The sequence below is a fragment of the Nicotiana tomentosiformis genome, chromosome 6, assembly GCF_000390325.3.
Source record: "Nicotiana tomentosiformis chromosome 6, ASM39032v3, whole genome shotgun sequence".
Lineage (NCBI taxonomy): Eukaryota > Viridiplantae > Streptophyta > Magnoliopsida > Solanales > Solanaceae > Nicotiana > Nicotiana tomentosiformis.
The window spans coordinates 16145178-16162805 of NC_090817.1; the positions used below are offsets into that span (position 1 = coordinate 16145178).

Below are 17628 nucleotides of genomic sequence, written 5' to 3' on the forward strand. Positions count from 1 at the left end.
TGCATAAATCGTTGTAAGATGTTCGTACTAAAGATTTTGCTCAAGCAAATGTTGATGAAGTTCGTAACCAACTTAATTAGAATTTTTTGTCTTATTCTCCAATGTCTTTTGATCTAGATTTAATCGAAATATTAAAAAATAAATTCTAGATATACAAGGAGGATGGTGCATGAATGACAACTTCAAACATCATTTTCAGAATTAGACACACAAAATTGTTTAAAAACTTCTTCAAAATTCGCTTTATGAACGGTAAATATCACACTCAATAAAACTATATTTAAGAAAATTTTATACTCTTAGGAAAAACATTCTTCTTTTTGTTTTTTGTTTTTTGTTTATTCAATGTTTTTAATTTGTAAGTGGAGGAAAAGAACAAGATGGAAAGTACGCAAGTTCCATTACTCATATTGTCTAACCTTTTTAACAAAAATAAGTGAAAGTTTAGTAATCGAGAAACTACACTTGATTAAGAAGATTCTTTCTCTTTGGGTTGCGTAAAGAATATGAAATTCTGATTAATGGAATTATTTCCTTGTTTAATATCATGCCAAATTTTTTTTTTTTTTTTTTTGCCAAAATATATATATATATATAAGGGAAATTGTAGTAGCACACATTCAATGTTTTTGTGTTGTAAACACCGTTTTGGAAATCACATAAATGAAGAGCTTTGTTTTCTTGTAAACTTCTAAGTTCTAATCAAGTACCTAATAGATAAATTAAAATTTCTTAGGTTTGAAATAGATGGTAAGGATTTGAAATAATGAAATTTGTGTTTGAGTAGAATTACTTATAATCGAAAGAGAAATTGTGAATTTTGTGTTTAAGTAGAAAATATCAATGATCGAAAGAATTATTAGAGGAATTGTTATACAGAGAAAATCCTATGCTAGCTAAATTATATTTTTTATAGTAATACAAGTTTCATTAGATTTGGCCTATGAAGTCTCGCTCAAGCAATTAAATTGAAGTGTTGTAAGAGAAGGCGTTTCACTCGTCTAATTTCCTATGACTAATTCTATATTAATCTGTCTAAAAGTTTAAATATTTTCAAAAATGATAATTCTCTCAAATAATTTAAAATGATATATAATTATATTCTTATATTATTTCAGACGTGAAGTGACCTTTTTACAAACTTATCAACTATTTCACTGACAAATAGTCTTTTAATAATTTTTTCAAACTAATGGTAAGCCAATATCGGATATTCTAACATTTCTGTTACGCCCCCGAGGGAAGAACACCATCTTGAACATGAAAAATATTACATTTTAGGACCTAACATTAGGTAAATAAAAATATATGGATGGTTTGCCATTTATTTCAATTTGAGGCGAGATCTAATTGACCAAGACCTTATACCAAGTCAATAGCTCATTCTCTACACTAATGTGGGACACTCTAACGATTTATGATAATTTATTTAAATATCACTTTAGTCCTAATTTTCATGTAGATTAAATGGCTAGTAAGAAAATGAAAAGAAGGAAGAAGAAAGCAATGGATTTTACTTTAAAAGAATGCATACAATATGATATTTTTATAAATCAAAACTTTCCAAAAACAACAGAATTTGCTTGGTTGGGTAATGCACATGCAATGAACATAAAAAACAACAAATGGAAACTAAAACCAAACTTGATAAAGGCAATACACAAAAAAACACACATGGGGGCAGCATGTCATGTTTTGAGAATTTAGTGAATGGATGAACAGAGATAAGATTGAAAATGTTTTTAATAAAAAACACATGATGCCTTCACTGTGTCTTTTGTGCATTACATGTGATTTGGTTCAATCCTATACTTACTTGTACACCACATACTCCATATAAAGTTGGGGCATTTAACATGCACGATTATAATTAATTGCATGACGAATATGCAATATAAGTATGAGGCTGGAGAGATTTAAAGTTGGTACGATTTTTTATTTAGATATTTGAACTTAGGGGTGTTTCTAATGAGCGCGTACATAACATGAACTTTATTCCAATTAGGCAATTCTTGCTGAGTTGGCATATAGAGTGAGTTTTATCCAATATAGGCGCCTGAAGAGCCAAAAAAAACAGATTTTTTTTTCTTTTTTATTTCCTTCTTTTTCTTCTTCACCACCATTTCCACCATTGCCTCCTCCACTTTCACCATTGTTGTGCCTCCACCATTGATTTAGCTCGAAAGTTTGAACCAACAATTGTCCATATTGATTAAAACTGAAATGGGTCCGAGTTCTTCATTTTAAATCGAAACACCATTAATGGGGTCTTTAAAAAGCTTGAAGGTTTAAAATGGGTTACTTGATTTGATGAAAGTTTAAGAAATTAATGTTGGGTTGTCTTCGGGTCGTCGTGGGGAATCTTTAGCTGAAGTTATAACAAATTTGGAGGAGTTTCTCATAAAAATTTGGATTAAAATCGTGGTTGGAACAAGAACACACATGAAGATAGTGAAGAACACCAAGAACACTGATTTCCAAAACACCAATGTCTCATTTTTTTAAAATGTGTTCTTTCCTGATTGGGTGTAAATTAAGTTTTTCTTTTCTTTTTGAAAATGTTATTTTTATTTTGTTTATTAAATAGATTTAAAATAGTTTTTACTCTTCTTCTTTTTTTTTTAACTCAAAAGAGTGTATTGCACACACTTTGTAAGTTTTGCTAATTGTCAAAAAGAGTGTCTAATTAGAACAAAATTCATGTAATGTCATGCTTGTTAGGAGTACCCCTAAGTTCAGGTGTCAAAATGAAAAATCGTGTATCTTTTAAGTGTCTTCGTATATTCATTCCCATGTATTCAGCCTAATTATGAAAAGGGTTTGGTGGAAGATACATCATAGTATCATACAATACCCCCTCCCCCCTGTTTACCCCCCTCCACACAAAAAATTTCAACCCCACCATAGATTTAGAGACTGATTTAAAGTAAGTTCACTATATTCAATAGAACTTATTCATCTCGAATATATATATATATATATATATATATATATATATATATATATATATATATATATATATATTCCTTGTACATTTATTGTCTCTAAATTCTAGAATTATTTTTACAAACAAATAATTTACAATTTTACTCCGCTGGTTACGGAAAAATAAAAGAAGGTGGGGGAGAGAGGTATAGAAACATCTGGTTATTATGACAGCTTATCCATTATAAAAAATTGATGACCTTAAAATTTTTTAGAAGTTAACTTTTATATATTGTCCGTGTGAAATTTTTAGAGGAATATATATAGTTTGACCTCTTTATAACAATTCCGTAAGAGTACTTCACCGCAATGGTCAATTCTTTTTTTTGCAATCAATTTTACATGTTATGTTATAATGTATGTTTTCTATAACACTTCTGTCACGATCCATTTTCACTTATAGGTCATGATGGCGTCCAACACTACAGCTAGGCAAGTTAACTAATAAGTCAATCGTACATTGGTTAAACTTTTATTCCAAGAAAATAATAAAATACCAACTTCTACCAATGTGTGTGCCAAGACCCGGTGTCACAAGTGCATGAGCATCTAGTGGATTATACAAAACTCCAAATACTGTCTGAAATGAAATAGACAGAATATAAATATTAGAAGAGACACTGGTAACTGCAGAACGACTCAGAAAGGCAGCTCACCACTATGCCTCGGGATGACGTGGGTATGTGATGATAGGTCCTCCACTAGTACCTGTCTCAGGTCCTGCACAAAAGTGCAGCAAGTGTAGTATGAGTACGTAAACAACGTGTACCCAGTAAGTATCAAGCCTAATCTCGAAGTGGTAGAGACGAGATGGCCGACTTTGACACTCACTATGGGTCAATAATAACTGAAATAAAACTAGGATATTTAAATCAGCATGATTTACAGAATTCACAATAATTTATTTAATCAGCAAAAATAATCAAATTCCTTCAAATGTAACAATTCTCAATATACTAATTAAATTCCTTCAATTCAAATAGTTTTCAATTTATCAATTAAACCTCATTTACAGGAGTAACAATTAATTCCTTAACAAGAAAGAATAATAATTCATTAAATCCCAAGGATTTTTTAATTTATTAATTAGCTTCACAAGCTGAAATAAATTATTAAAGTATCGTGTAATTATTATTATTAAGCACAATTTCTGCCGAGGACGTACGGCCCGATCTAGAGTATCGTGTACACTGCCGAGGGACGTGCGACGCGATCCATAGATGCATCTATCCTGCCGAGGCGTTCGGCCCGCTCCACAAGAACGGAGGACATTTTCTTATGTGCCTCCTGAAGGAGAGTATAATTATTATAAGGTAAATTCGGGAGGAGAACAATTTCTTTTAACAATTAATTGATTTAAACAGACAATCAAGCCTATGAGATTTTCATCCTTTAATATCTTTATCTAACAATTCACAATATATTCATATAGATATCAATTAATATAAATAAATCAAAGAATACAATTTACACAAGTAAGGCATGCTTTGAGTCATAAACTACCCGGACTTTAGCATTAATAGTAGCTACACACGGACTCTCGTCACCTCGTACGTACGTAGCCCCCCACAATTAGCAACAATTATTTAATTTTAATCACCTATGAGGTAATTTCCCCTCACAAGATTAGACAAGAGACTTACCTCGTCTTGCTCCAATTTAATCCACTATAAGGCCTTTTCCACGATTATCCAACTCCGTCTGGCTCGAATCTAGCCAAAATAATTCGATAAAATCACTAAATATTATAGAAATCAATTCTATAAAAAAATACTATATTTTTAAGAAAAGATCCCGAAATTAATTAAAAATTCGCCCGCGGGACCCACATCTCGGAATTCGGCGAAAGTTATGAAATCCGACAACCCATTCAATTACGAGTCCAACCATATCAGTTTCACTCAAATCCGACTCTGAATCGATACCGAAATCTCAAAATTTCGTTTGTATGAGATTTCTAAACTTTTTCAAATTTCAATCTCAAAACACTAATTAAATTGTGAAAATAATGATATACTTGTATATGTTGACCAAATCCGAGTTAGAATCACTTACCTTAATGTTTTTCCCTTGAAAATCTGCCAAAAGTCGTCTCTGCTCAAGCTCAAGTTCGTCAAAAATGGCAAATGGGACGAATGCCCTCTTTTTATAAAACTGCCGAGCAGCCTTCAGAACTGGTCCTCGAACTGGGCCTCGATCGCGGCTTCGATCACAGGCTCGAGCCTGGACCTCGGTCATGGCCTCGATCAAGGCATCGAGGTTGGGTCTTCGATCAAGACATCGAGGTTGAGCCTTCGATTGTGACCCTCGATCTTGGGTCTCTATCCTGGCCCTCGAGCCTTGCCTTCGATCATGGCCCTCGAGATGGACCTTTGATCATGGCTTCGATACACTAGCTCGAGCCAGTACCTCGTCAACTCTGGGCTCGATATCTGGCTCGATATTTGGGCTCGATCACAGCCCAGAATGTCCAACAGAAGAGGAAAAATTACAGCAGCTTTTTAACTCAAATTTTTAATCCGTTAACCATCCGAAACTCACCCGAGGCCCTCGGGACCTCAACCAAATATACCAACAAGTCCTAAAACATCATACGAACTTAGTCGAACCTTTAAATCACATCAAACAACGCTAAAACCACGAATCATACCCCAATTCAAGCTTAATGAAACTAAGAGTTTTCAACTTCTACATTCAATGTCGGAACTTATCAAATCAACTCTGATTGACCTCAAATTTTACACACAAGTCATAAATTACATAATGGAGCTATAAAATTTTCGGACCTGGATTCTGACTCCAGTATCAAAAAGTCAACTCATCGGTCAAACTTTCAAACTTAAATTCTTGTTTTTAGCCATTTCATGCCTAATTTAACTATGGACTTCCAAATAAAATTCCGAACATGCTCCTAAGTCCAAAATCACCATACGGAGCTGTTGGAATCATCAAAATTCTATTCCGGGGTCGTTTTCACAAAATGTTGACCGAAGTCAAACTTAGCACTTTAAGGCTAACTTAAGGAACCAAGTGTTTTGGTTTCACCCCAAACACTTCCAAATCCCGACCCAACCATCCCCGCAAGTCATAAATTATTACAAGCACTTACAGGAAGTTTTATTTTAGGGAACGGGGTTCTAAAAGTTAAAATGACCGGTTGGGTCATTACATTCTCCACCTCTTAAACAAACGTTCGTCCTCGAACGGGTTTAGAATTGTACCTGAAGTGCTGAATAAGTGTGGATATCTGCTCCGCATGTCTTACTCGGCCTCCCAAGTCTCTTCCTCGACTGGTTGGCCCCTCCAATGGACTTTTACTGCAGAAACCCTCTTGGACCTCAACTGGCGAACCTGTTTATCAACAATAGCAATTGGCTCCTCTTCATAACCCAAGCTATTATCTAGCTGAACTGTGCTGAAGTCTAACACATGTGATAGGTCGGCATGATACTTCCAGAGTATAGATACGTGAAAAACCGGATGAACTCCCGATAGGCTGGGAGGCAATGCAAGCTCATAAGCAACCTCCCCAACTCATTTCAACACCTCAAATGGGCCTATAAACCTTGGGCTCAACTTGCCCTTCTTTCTGAATCTCATAATTCACTTCATCGGCGAAACCTTCAAGAGAACTTTTTCACCTACCGTAAATGATATATCACGCACTTTCTGATTCGCGTAACTCTTTTGTCTGGACTGTGCTGTACGAAGTCGCTCCTGAATCAACTTTACCTTTTCCAAGGCATCCCTTACCAAATCAGTACCATATAACTTAGCCTCATATGGCTCAAACCATCCGATAGGTGAACGACATCGCCGACCATATAAAGCCTCAAATGGAGCCATTTTGATGCTGGATTGGTAACTATTATTATAAGCAAACTCGGCCAAAGGCAGGAAACGATCCCACTGACCTCCAAAGTCAATCACACATGCCCTGAGCATATCCTCCAAAATCTGAATTGTCCTCTCTGACTGTCCATCGGTCTGCAGATGAAAGGCTGTGCTGAGCTCTACACGGGTCCCCAACTCACTCTGTACTGCTCTCCAGAAATGTGAAGTAAACTGAGGACCTCTATCTGATATTATGGAAATTGGCACACCGTGCAACCGAACTATCTCCTAAATATAAATCTGGGCCAACCTCTCTGAAGTATACGTAGTCACAACAGGAATAAAATGTGCCGACTTAGTCTACCTGTCAACAATCACCCAAACTGCATCAAACTTCCTCAAGATCCGCAGCAACCCAACTACAAAATCCATAGTAATTCGTTCCCATTTCCACTATGGTATGGTCATCTGCTGGAGTAGGCCACCTTGCCTCTGGTGCTCATATTTAACTTGCTGGCAATTTAGACACCGAGCTACATACTCAACTATGTCCTTTTTCATTCGTCGCCACCAATAATGCTGTTTCAAGTCATGATACATCTTCGTAGCACCTGGATGAATAGAATATCGAGAACTGTGTGCCTCCTCCAGGATCTTTTTCCTCAGTTCATCCACATTAGGAACACACAGACGATCCTGGAGTCATAGAACACTATTTGCACCAATAGTGACTTCCTTGGCACCACCTTATAGTACCGTCTCACGAAGAACCACCAGGTGTGGGTCATCATACTGGCGAGCCTTGATCTGTTCAAATAGTGAAGATCGGGCCACAACACATGCAAGAACTCGACTGGGCTCTGAAATAACCAACCTCACAAGTCTGTTAGCCAAGGACTGAATATCTGAGGCTAATGGCCTTTCCTCTGCTGAAATGAAAGCCAAACTACCCATACTCTCCGCCTTTCTGCTCAAGGCATCTGCAACCACATTTGCTTTGCCCGGATAATACAGGATAGTAATATTATAATATTTTAGTAACTCCAGCCATCTGCCCTGCCTCAAATTTAGATCCCTCTGCTTGAACAAATGCTGCAAACTGCGATGATCAGTGTAAACTTCACAAGACACCCCATAAAGATAATGCCTCCAAATCTTAAGAGCGTGAACAATCGCAGCTAACTCCAAATCATGTACCGGATAATTCTTTTCATGGGGCTTCAGCTGACGTGAAGAATATGCAATAACTTGCCCTTCCTGCATCAATACACAACCCAAGCCAACGCGCAAAGTGTCGCAATGCACTGTATACATCCCCGAACCGGAAGGCAACACTAACACTGGTGCTATAGTCAATGATGTCTTAAGCTTCTGAAAGCTCACCTCACAATCATCGGACCATTAGAATGGAGCACCCTTTTGGGTTAATTTGGTCAAAGGTGCTGCAATAGATGAAAAACCCTCCACGAACCGTTGATAATAACTTGCTAAACCCAGAAAACTCCTGATCACAGTCGCCGAAGTGGGACGATGCCAATTCTGAACTGCCTCAATCTTTTTTGGATCAAATTTAATACCTTCGCCCGATACGATATGCCCCAAAAATGCTACAGACTCTAAACAAAACTCACATTTAGAGAACTTAGCATATAGCTTTTGTTCCCGCAATATCTGAAGCACTACTCTCATATGCTGCTCATGCTCCCCCTTACTATTCGAGTAGATCAAAATGTCATCAATGAAGACAATGACAAATGAGTCAATATATGGCTTGAATACCCTGTTCATCAGATCCATAAACGTTGCCGGGGCATTAGTTAAACCAAAAGACATTACCAGAAACTCATAATGACCATATCTAGTAAGGAAAGCAGTCTTCGGAACATCCGAATCCCGAATCTTCAACTAATGGTACCTCGACCTCAAGTCGATCTTAGAGAATACCCTAGCACCCTGCAACTGGTCAAATAGGTCATCAATACGCGGTAACAAGTATTTGTTCTTAATAGTGACTTTGTTCAATTGGCGATAATCAATACACATCCGCATTGCTCCATCCTTCTTTTTCACTAATAATACTGGTGCACCCCAAGGCGATACACTCGATCTGACAACCCCTTTGGCTAGTAACTCTTCAAGTTGTTCTTTCAATTCTTTCAATTCTTTCGGAGCCATGCGATACGGTGGGATAGATATAGGCTGGGTATCTGAACCTAAGTCAATACAGAAATCAATATCACGATCAAGTGGCATACCTGGAAGATCTGACAAAAATACATCGGGGAACTCCCGAACTACAGGCACTGAATCAATAGCTGGAGTCTCTGCAATAGTATCCCGAACATAGGCTAGATAAGCCCAACAACCCTTCTCAACCATGTGTTGTGCCTTTATAAAAGAAATAAATCGATTAAATGAACTAACATGCGAACCCTTCCACTTCAGCTTAGGCAATGCTGGAATAGCCAAGGTAACAGTCTTGGCATGACAATCTAGAATAACATGATATGGAGATAACCAGTCCATACCCAGAATAATTTCAAAGTCGGTCATCTCAAGAAATATGAGATCTGCTCTAGTTTCATAACCACAGAATGTAATAATACAGGTCCGGTAGATCCGGTTCACAACAACAGAATCGCCCACAAGAGTGGACACATAAACAGGAGTACTCAAGGACTCACGAGAAACGCCTAGGAATGGAGCAAATAGAGATGACACATATGAATACGTAGATCCTGGATCAAATAATATTGAGGCATCTTTGCCACAAACAGAAATAATACCTATAATCATGGCATCTGAGGCCTCTGCATCTGGTTTAGCCGGAAAAGTATAGAACCGAGCTGGAGCGCCAACTGTCTGGCCTCCGCCTGGCTAACCTCCACCTCTAGGATGGCCCCTACCCACCTATCCTCCACCTCTTGGTGGTCGGACTACTGGTGGAGTAACTGGTCCGGTAAGCATAGGCTGATGACCCTGCTGTACTGGTCTACTTCGAAGCCTGGGGCAAAACCTCCGCATGTGACTGGGATCCCCGCACTCGTAACAACTCTTCGGTGTGATGGGGTGCTGACTAAGTGTCTGGCCCTGGGGACCTGAATACCCACTAGGAGGACCCTGAATAGTTGGTGGGCGGTAAGAACTCTCTGGGATATCACTGAGATAAGGTCGCACTAGAGCACCTCGAGGAGGTGGTGGTGCTGGATATGGGGGTCTGCTGGACTGTCCCCTCACGAACTGACCTCTGCCCCCGAACGGAGCACCTATGAACTCTCCAGAGTACCTGAAACGCTTATCTCTCATAATCTGCTCTCGGCTCCGCTGACGTACACCCTCAATCCTCCGGGCTATCTCCACAAATCGCTCATAAGAAGTACCCATCTTAACCTCTCGAGCCATAGTGGCCTGAATACCAGTATGTAAACCGGCTACAAACCTTCGCACTCTCTCCGCCTCAGTAGGGAGTATCATTAGTGCATGGCGAGATAATTCAGAAAACCTCGCCTCATAATCAGTCACTGACATCTGACCCTGCTGGAGCTGCTCAAACTGAAACCACAACTCTTCCCTCTGGGAGGGTGGAATATACCTGTCCAAGAAGATACGGGTGAACCTGTCCTAAGTCATGGGAGAAGAATCTGCTGGTCTGCCAAGAGCATAAGACTGCCACCATCTACGAGCTCTACCCTCTAGCTGAAAAGTAGCAAAATCAACCCCATGAGATTTCAATATCCTCATGTTATACAGTCTATACTTGCAACGATCAATAAAATCTTGTGGATCCTCATGTCGCTCACCCCCGAAGACAGGATGATGTAGTCTAGTCCATCTATCCAATAGTTTCTGAGGATCGGCGGCTACAGCTGGCCTGGGCTCAGGTGAAGCTGCTGTCACTGGCTGGACTCCACCCACGGGTAGTGCACCCTGGGTCTGATAAACAGCAGCTGCCTGTCCATGAGCCTGCGCGGTAGGGGTCTGTGCTCCCCCGCCCGCCTGTGATATGGCTGGGTCTACCGGAAATAAACCGGCCTGAGTTATATTATCCATGAATTGCAACATATGACCCATGACATCCTGAAATCCCGGTGCAGATGTGAAGTCCACCGGAGGTGGCTCTGCCACAGGCACCTCACCCTTCTCCTCAATAATGGGATTCTCTGCTGGATCCACTAGCGGCATAACCGGAATAGTCCTGGGACGTTCTCGCCCTCTACCACGGGCTGGAGCCCTCCCTCGGCCTCTAGCAACTGGGGGAGTAGCCCTTCCCTGGTCTGGAATCTCATTAGAGCGTTTTCTCACCATCTGTGAGAGAATAAGAGAAGGATATTTAGTACTACATCAATTGCACGATGGAATATGAAGAAAGGTAGTTTCCTAACACCATATAGCCTCTCGAAGATGAGTACAGACGTCTTTGTACCGATCCGCAAGACTCTATTAGGTCTGCTCATAACTTGTGAGACCTACGTGAACCTAGTGCTCTGATACCATGTTGTCACGACCCATTTTCACCTATAGGTCATGATGGCACCCAACACTACAGCTAGGCAAGCCAACTAATAAGTCAATCGTACATTGGTTAAACTTTTATTCCAAGAAAATAATAAAATACCAACTTCTACCAATGTGTGTGCCAAGACCCGGTATCACAAGTGCATGAGCATCTAGTAGATTATATAAAACTCCAAATACTGTCTGAAATGAAATAGACAGAATATAAATATTAGAAGAGACACTAGTAACTGCAGAACGACTCAGAAAGGCAGCTCACCACTATGCCTCGGGATGACGTGGGTATGTGATGATAGGTCCTCCACTAGTACCTGTCCCAGGTCCTGCACAAAAGGTGCAGCAAGTGTAGTATGAGTACGTAAACAACGTGTACCCAGTAAGTATCAAGCCTAATCTCAAAGTGGTAGAGACGAGATGGCCGACTTTGTCACTCACTATGGGTCAATAATAACTGAAATAAAACTAGGATATTTAAATCAGCATGATTTACAGAATTCACAATAATTTATTTAATCAGCAGAAATAATCAAATTCCTTCAAATGTAACAATTCTCAATATACTAATTAAATTCCTTCAATTCAAATAGTTTCCAATTTATCAATTAAACCTCATTTACAGGAGTAACAATTAATTCCTTAACAAGAAAGAATAATAATTCATTAAATCCCAAGGATTTTTTAATTTATTAATTAGCTTCACAAGCTGAAATAAATTATTAAAGTATCGTGTAATTATTATTATTAAGCACAATTTCTGCCGAGGACGTACGACCCGATCCAGAGTGTCGTGTACACTGCCGAGGGACGTGCGGCGCGATCCATAGATGCATCTATCCTGCCGAGGCATTCGGCCCGCTCCACAAGAACGGAGGACATTTTCTTATGTGCCTCCGGAAGGAGAGTATAATTATTATAAGGTAAATTCGGGAGGAGAACAATTTCTTTTAACAATTAATTGATTTAAACAGACAATCAAGCCTATGAGATTTTCATCCTTTAATATCTTTATCTAACAATTCACAATATATTCATATAGATATCAATTAATATAAATAAATCAAAGAATATAATTTACACAAGTAAGGCATGCTTTGAGTCCTAAACTACCCGGACTTTAGCATTAATAGTAGCTACACACGGACTCTCGTCACCTCGTGCGTACGTAGCCCCCCACAATTAGCAACAATTATTTAATTTTAATCACCTATGAGGTAATTTTCCCCTCACAAGATTAGACAAGAGACTTACCTCGTCTTGCTCTAATTTAATCCACTATAAGGCATTTTCCACGATTATCCAACTCCGTCTGGCTCGAATCTAGCCAAAATAATTCGATAAAATCACTAAATATTGTAGAAATCAATTCTATAAGAAAAGATCCCGAAATTAATTAAACATTTTCCCGCAGGACCAACATATCGGAATCCGGCGAAAGTTATGAAATCCGACAACCCATTCAATTACGAGTCCAACCATACCAGTTTCACTCAAATCCGACTCCGTATCGATACCGAAATCTCAAATTTTCGTTTCTATGAGATTTCTAAACTTTTCCAAATTTCAATCTCAAAACACTACTTAAGTTGTGAAAACAATGATATACTTGTATCTGTTGACCAAATCTGAGTTAGAATCACTTACCCCAATATTTTTCCCTTGAAAATGTGCCAAAAGTCGTCTCTACTCAAGCTCAAGTTCGTAAAAAATGGCAAATGAGACGAATGCCCTCTTTTTATAAAACTGTCTAGCAGCCTTCGGAATTGTTCCTCGAACTGGGCCTCGATCGCGGCTTCGATCACAAGCTCGAGCCTAGACCTCGGTCATGGCCTCGATCAGGGCATTGAGATTGGGCCTTCGATCAGGACATCGAGGTTGAGCCTTCGATTGTGACCCTCGATCTTGGGTCTCGATCCTGGCCCTCGAGCCTTGCCTTCGATCATGGCTCTCGAGCTGGACCTTCGATCATGGCCCTCGAGATAAACCTTCGATCATGGCTTTGATACACTAGCTCGAGCCAGTACCTCGTCAACCCTGGGCTCGATACCTGGGCTCGATATCTGGCTCGATATCTGGGCTCGATCACATCTCAGAATGTCCAACAGAAGAGGAAAAATTGCAGCAGCTTTTTAACTCAAATTTTTGATCTGTTAACCATTCGAAACTCACCCGAGGCCCTCGGGACCTCAGCTAAATATACCAACAAGTCCTAAAACATCATACGAACTTAGGCGAACCTTTAAATCACATCAAACAACGATAAAAACATGAATCATACCCCAATTCAAGCTTATTAAAACTAAGAGTTTTTAACTTCTACATTCAATGTCGGAACTTATTAAATCAACTCCGATTGACCTCAAATTTACACACAAGTCATAAATTACATAACGGAGCTATAAAAATTTTTGGAACTGGATTCTGACTCTGGTATCAAAAAGTCAACTCATCGGTCAAACTTTCAAACTTAAATTCTTGTTTTTAGCCATTTCATGCCTAATTTAACTATGGACTTCCAAATAAAATTTCGAACATGCTCCTAAGTCCAAAATCACCATACAGAGCTGTTGGAATCGTCAAAATTCTATTCCGGAGTCGTTTTCACAAAATATTGACCTAATTCAAACTTAGCACTTTAAGGCCAACTTAAGGAACCAAGTGTCCTGGTTTCACCCCAAACACTTCCAAATCTCGAACCAACCATCGCCGCAAGTCATATATCATTACAAGCACCTACAAGAAGTTTTATTTATGGAAACAGGGTTCTAAAAGTTAAAATGACCAGTTGGGTCATTACAACTTCACTGTAGCAATCAAAAAAATATTGGAACAAATTAACGAGGTTGTTATAGAGATATATGACTTTATTTTTACCTGCTCTTAGAAATAGTAGTAGCAAATAAAATGTATATATATATATATATATATATATATATATATATATATATATAATAACATAAACATATTTTATACACTTTTGGGCTAGCGAATACAATTAGATTTCGGCGGACCGATCAATTTTATATTTGCCCTAAAATTTTTACCATTTATTCATCTAAAGGGTTATTGTCGAAATTAAGTGAAGCTAATAACCTATGAAATATGGCAAGTAATCTTCTTTAGTAGGATAAAGTGATAATGTAAAAGTGATTACAAAATTAAATTCTTCTTAGAATTTATTAAAAGAATGCTTGATGTGTATTCTCTCTCCATATGAAATTTATATTCCGTTTTGTTTGACCTACTTATTATTTTACTTTTCCTATTGACACAACTCTTTGAATTGTATATCGTTTGTTAATTTTAAGATCTTTATTTGATTGCTTTCTTAATTAGCTCCACGTCTTCATCAACAGCCAATGATTTACTTTAATTTCGTTAGCTCGAATGTTGTATATCTCGTCCTTGAAAATACTTTTTTCTCATGTAAATATTAAAATCTTGGAAAGAACATTACATTTCTCTCTATTTTATGGGTATTTCTCAATGTCAACTTTGTTAGTGTGAACATCAACTTAAGTATATTTGTGATATGTGTCTTATGGAGAATTCACTGTTGATCTCGTCCAGTGTCGTCCCCCTTCTTTCCTCGCCCCCTTTCGACCTACTAAAATAATAAAATTATTGAAATTTTATTATTCTTAATTAGGGGTATGTTCGAATCTTAAGAATATAAAACTTTTTAGTAGGAAACATATATATTAGGCTTATCTAATACGAGTTTAATCTAGAAATGTTGACATAGAAAAGCCCCATATGATTGTGGATCGATTTTGCTCTATGAAGAAGGAAGATAGTCTCTCTAATGAAGAAGAAAGGACGACAATAATTGACTGATAAATAGCCACTGTCTGAAAGTATAGAACAGTACAATAACCGAAGGAAAGAGAGAAGAAGCTAAACTGTATATGAGAAGAAGCAACTGTATATGAGAATCATTCTAGATGTTTCAAGTGTAAATAAGAATTTTCTTTTACAGTAATTTGCTTGTATATATGCTCAGTTGAGTGATGAATACAATCAGAGAGAATTCTCACATTTCACAGTCTTTTTCTTACATGGTATCTGAACAGCAGTAGCTCGATCCATATACCTTCAACTATCAATCATTTTCTCTGTTTCTTCCATGTTATTTCACCTTCAGCCATGACAGGAACCGAAGCTTCACACTCTTTTTCTAGCTGGTTCATCTAGTAGTGGAGTCACAGCAGACACAAACCATCCTTATTTTCTACATTCATCTGATGCACCAGGAATGACACTGGTGAATTCACCCTTTGATGGAAGAGGATATCCAGGTTGGAGAAGGCCTGTTTTGATTGCTTTGTCAGTCAAGAATAAAATTGGCTTCATCAATGGGTTTTGTGTGGAACAAGATATGGGATCTAAGGATCATCCTCAGTGGACCAGAACAAATGACATGGTCATCTCTTGGTTGCTAAACTCACTCTCCAAAGAGATAGGAGACAATGTGATTTACTCAAAAACTGCACCAAGCCTTTGGAACAACCTTGAACATAGGTTTGGGAAATCAAATGGTGCCAAACTTTATCATCTGCAAAAGAAAATAGCAAAGTCAGTTCAAGAAAATAGTAACATAGCAGGATATTTCACAACACTCAAAAGGTTGTGGGGTGAGCTGGATTCTCTCAACTCTCACTTAGGTTGTACCTGCAACTGTGTATGCGAAGGGAAGAAAAAGATGGCCAAGTTCTTGGAAGATCAAAGAATTATTCAATTTCTCAGGGGTCTAAATGACTCCTACACAGGCAAGGGGACACATATTGATGATGAACCCACTCCCTAGCATAGATCATGCTTACTCAATACTCCTACAAGATGAAGGTTTGAAGGAGGTATACCTCAGCCTCCACTGTCCAAAAGATGGAGCAACATTCATGGTAAATGGACAGAACAAAATCCCACAAAGAAATAACAATCAGAAAGGATGGAATCTACCACAAACGTATGTGAATCAACAACATAAATTCAAGGGAAGGAAGACAAAATTCAACCCTTATGTGATCTGTACTCACTTCATGATGATAGGATATGTTAGAGCATATTGCTATAAATTGATAGAATTTTTTGAAGATTTCCAGTTTACCAAATCAGGCAATTACCAAGGAGCAGTCAAAGAAAATGTTGTGATGAGAAGTCAAGAATGAGCAAAAATGGATGTCACTTCCAATGAAGCAACTCAGAGCAATCAGAATCAATTTTTTTTTAGCAAAGAGCAGGTTTCAGAACTAGTGAATATGATAAAACAGGTGCAAATTGGAGGAGCAAAAAATACAGGAACATAAATCAATGCATATATATTAGCTGATACTATACTTACGTATTCTCGCACTTGTCTTGCTGCTTTTAACACTAAAACGTGGATAATTGATTTTGGTGCTTCAGAGCACATGTGTTTTGATTCAAATTCTTTCCTTAGTTTGACACCACTTCCCATCCCTTTACATATTAGCTTGCCTAATTCTTTTTAATTTCATGTCACACATATAGGAAGTGTTTACATCCAGCCTGATATGACACTTAACAGAGTCCTTTATGTTCCTTCTTTCATATATAACTTATTGTCTATTCATAAGTTATGTGCTCAATTTAGTTGTTCTTTAAATCTCACTTCTAATGCATGTCTGATGCAGGTCCCTTTAATGAGGAAGGGACAAGATATTGATGAAGTAAGGGATGTTTTATACCTGCTCCAGCCAACTAGTATAGAGTCTAGTTTTCTATCTAATCAGAATGTAGTTTCAATTCCAAAAGGAAGCAATTCCACTCTAGTTTTTAGTCTTGTTTCTCTTTAAAAAGCTGTGTATGCGAATGCTATTTCAGATGTAAAGGATTGGCATGTAAGGCTTGGGCATTTATCCTTTCAAGTAATGAAGAAATTTAGTTTCATTTATTTTCCCTCAAACTTTGATTATGTGTGCAATGTCTGTCCTCAAGCTAGATAAACTAGGCTTCCTTTTCCTATCAGTCAAATCAAAATATGTGTTGTTTTTTATCTAATTCAGATTGACACTTGGGGTCCTTTCAAGAACACAATATATAATGGTTTTAAGTATTTTTTTTTAACCATTGTGGATGATACAGTAGGGGAACTTGGACTTTCTTGTTAAGTTCAAAAAGTAATGTCTTTTCAATATTAAAATCATTTCTGTGTTTGGTGGAAAAATAATTTAATAATAAAGTGAATAAGATAAAATCAGATAATGCACTGGAATTAGGCAAAGGTACACAAGAATCCAATTTTCTACTTGAACAGGGAATCCTACATGAAACTTC

At 37.9% G+C, this 17628-nt stretch overlaps 1 protein-coding gene across 1 annotated transcript; it reads left to right on the top strand.

The window, feature by feature from the left end:
• The first annotated feature begins 15341 nt into the window (after window positions 1-15341).
• On the top strand, window positions 15342-17181 carry LOC138893613 (uncharacterized). The gene is made up of 5 exons (XM_070178257.1): window positions 15342-15392; window positions 15485-16012; window positions 16101-16232; window positions 16986-17087; window positions 17176-17181. The coding sequence occupies exons 1-5, from the start codon at window positions 15342-15344 to the stop codon at window positions 17179-17181; spliced, it is 819 nt and encodes a 272-aa protein (XP_070034358.1).
• Window positions 17182-17628: the final 447 nt, after the last annotated feature.

Bases quoted from the DNA above. Each gene is read 5' to 3' on its own strand.
- LOC138893613 (XM_070178257.1), top strand. From the start codon at position 15,342: ATGAATACAATCAGAGAGAATTCTCACATTTCACAGTCTTTTTCTTAC. The intron at 15,393-15,484 runs GTATCTGAACAG...CAGCCATGACAG, and splicing joins CACAGTCTTTTTCTTACATG to GAACCGAAGCTTCACACTCT. The intron at 16,233-16,985 runs GTAAATGGACAG...TGTCTGATGCAG, and splicing joins AAGATGGAGCAACATTCATG to GTCCCTTTAATGAGGAAGGG.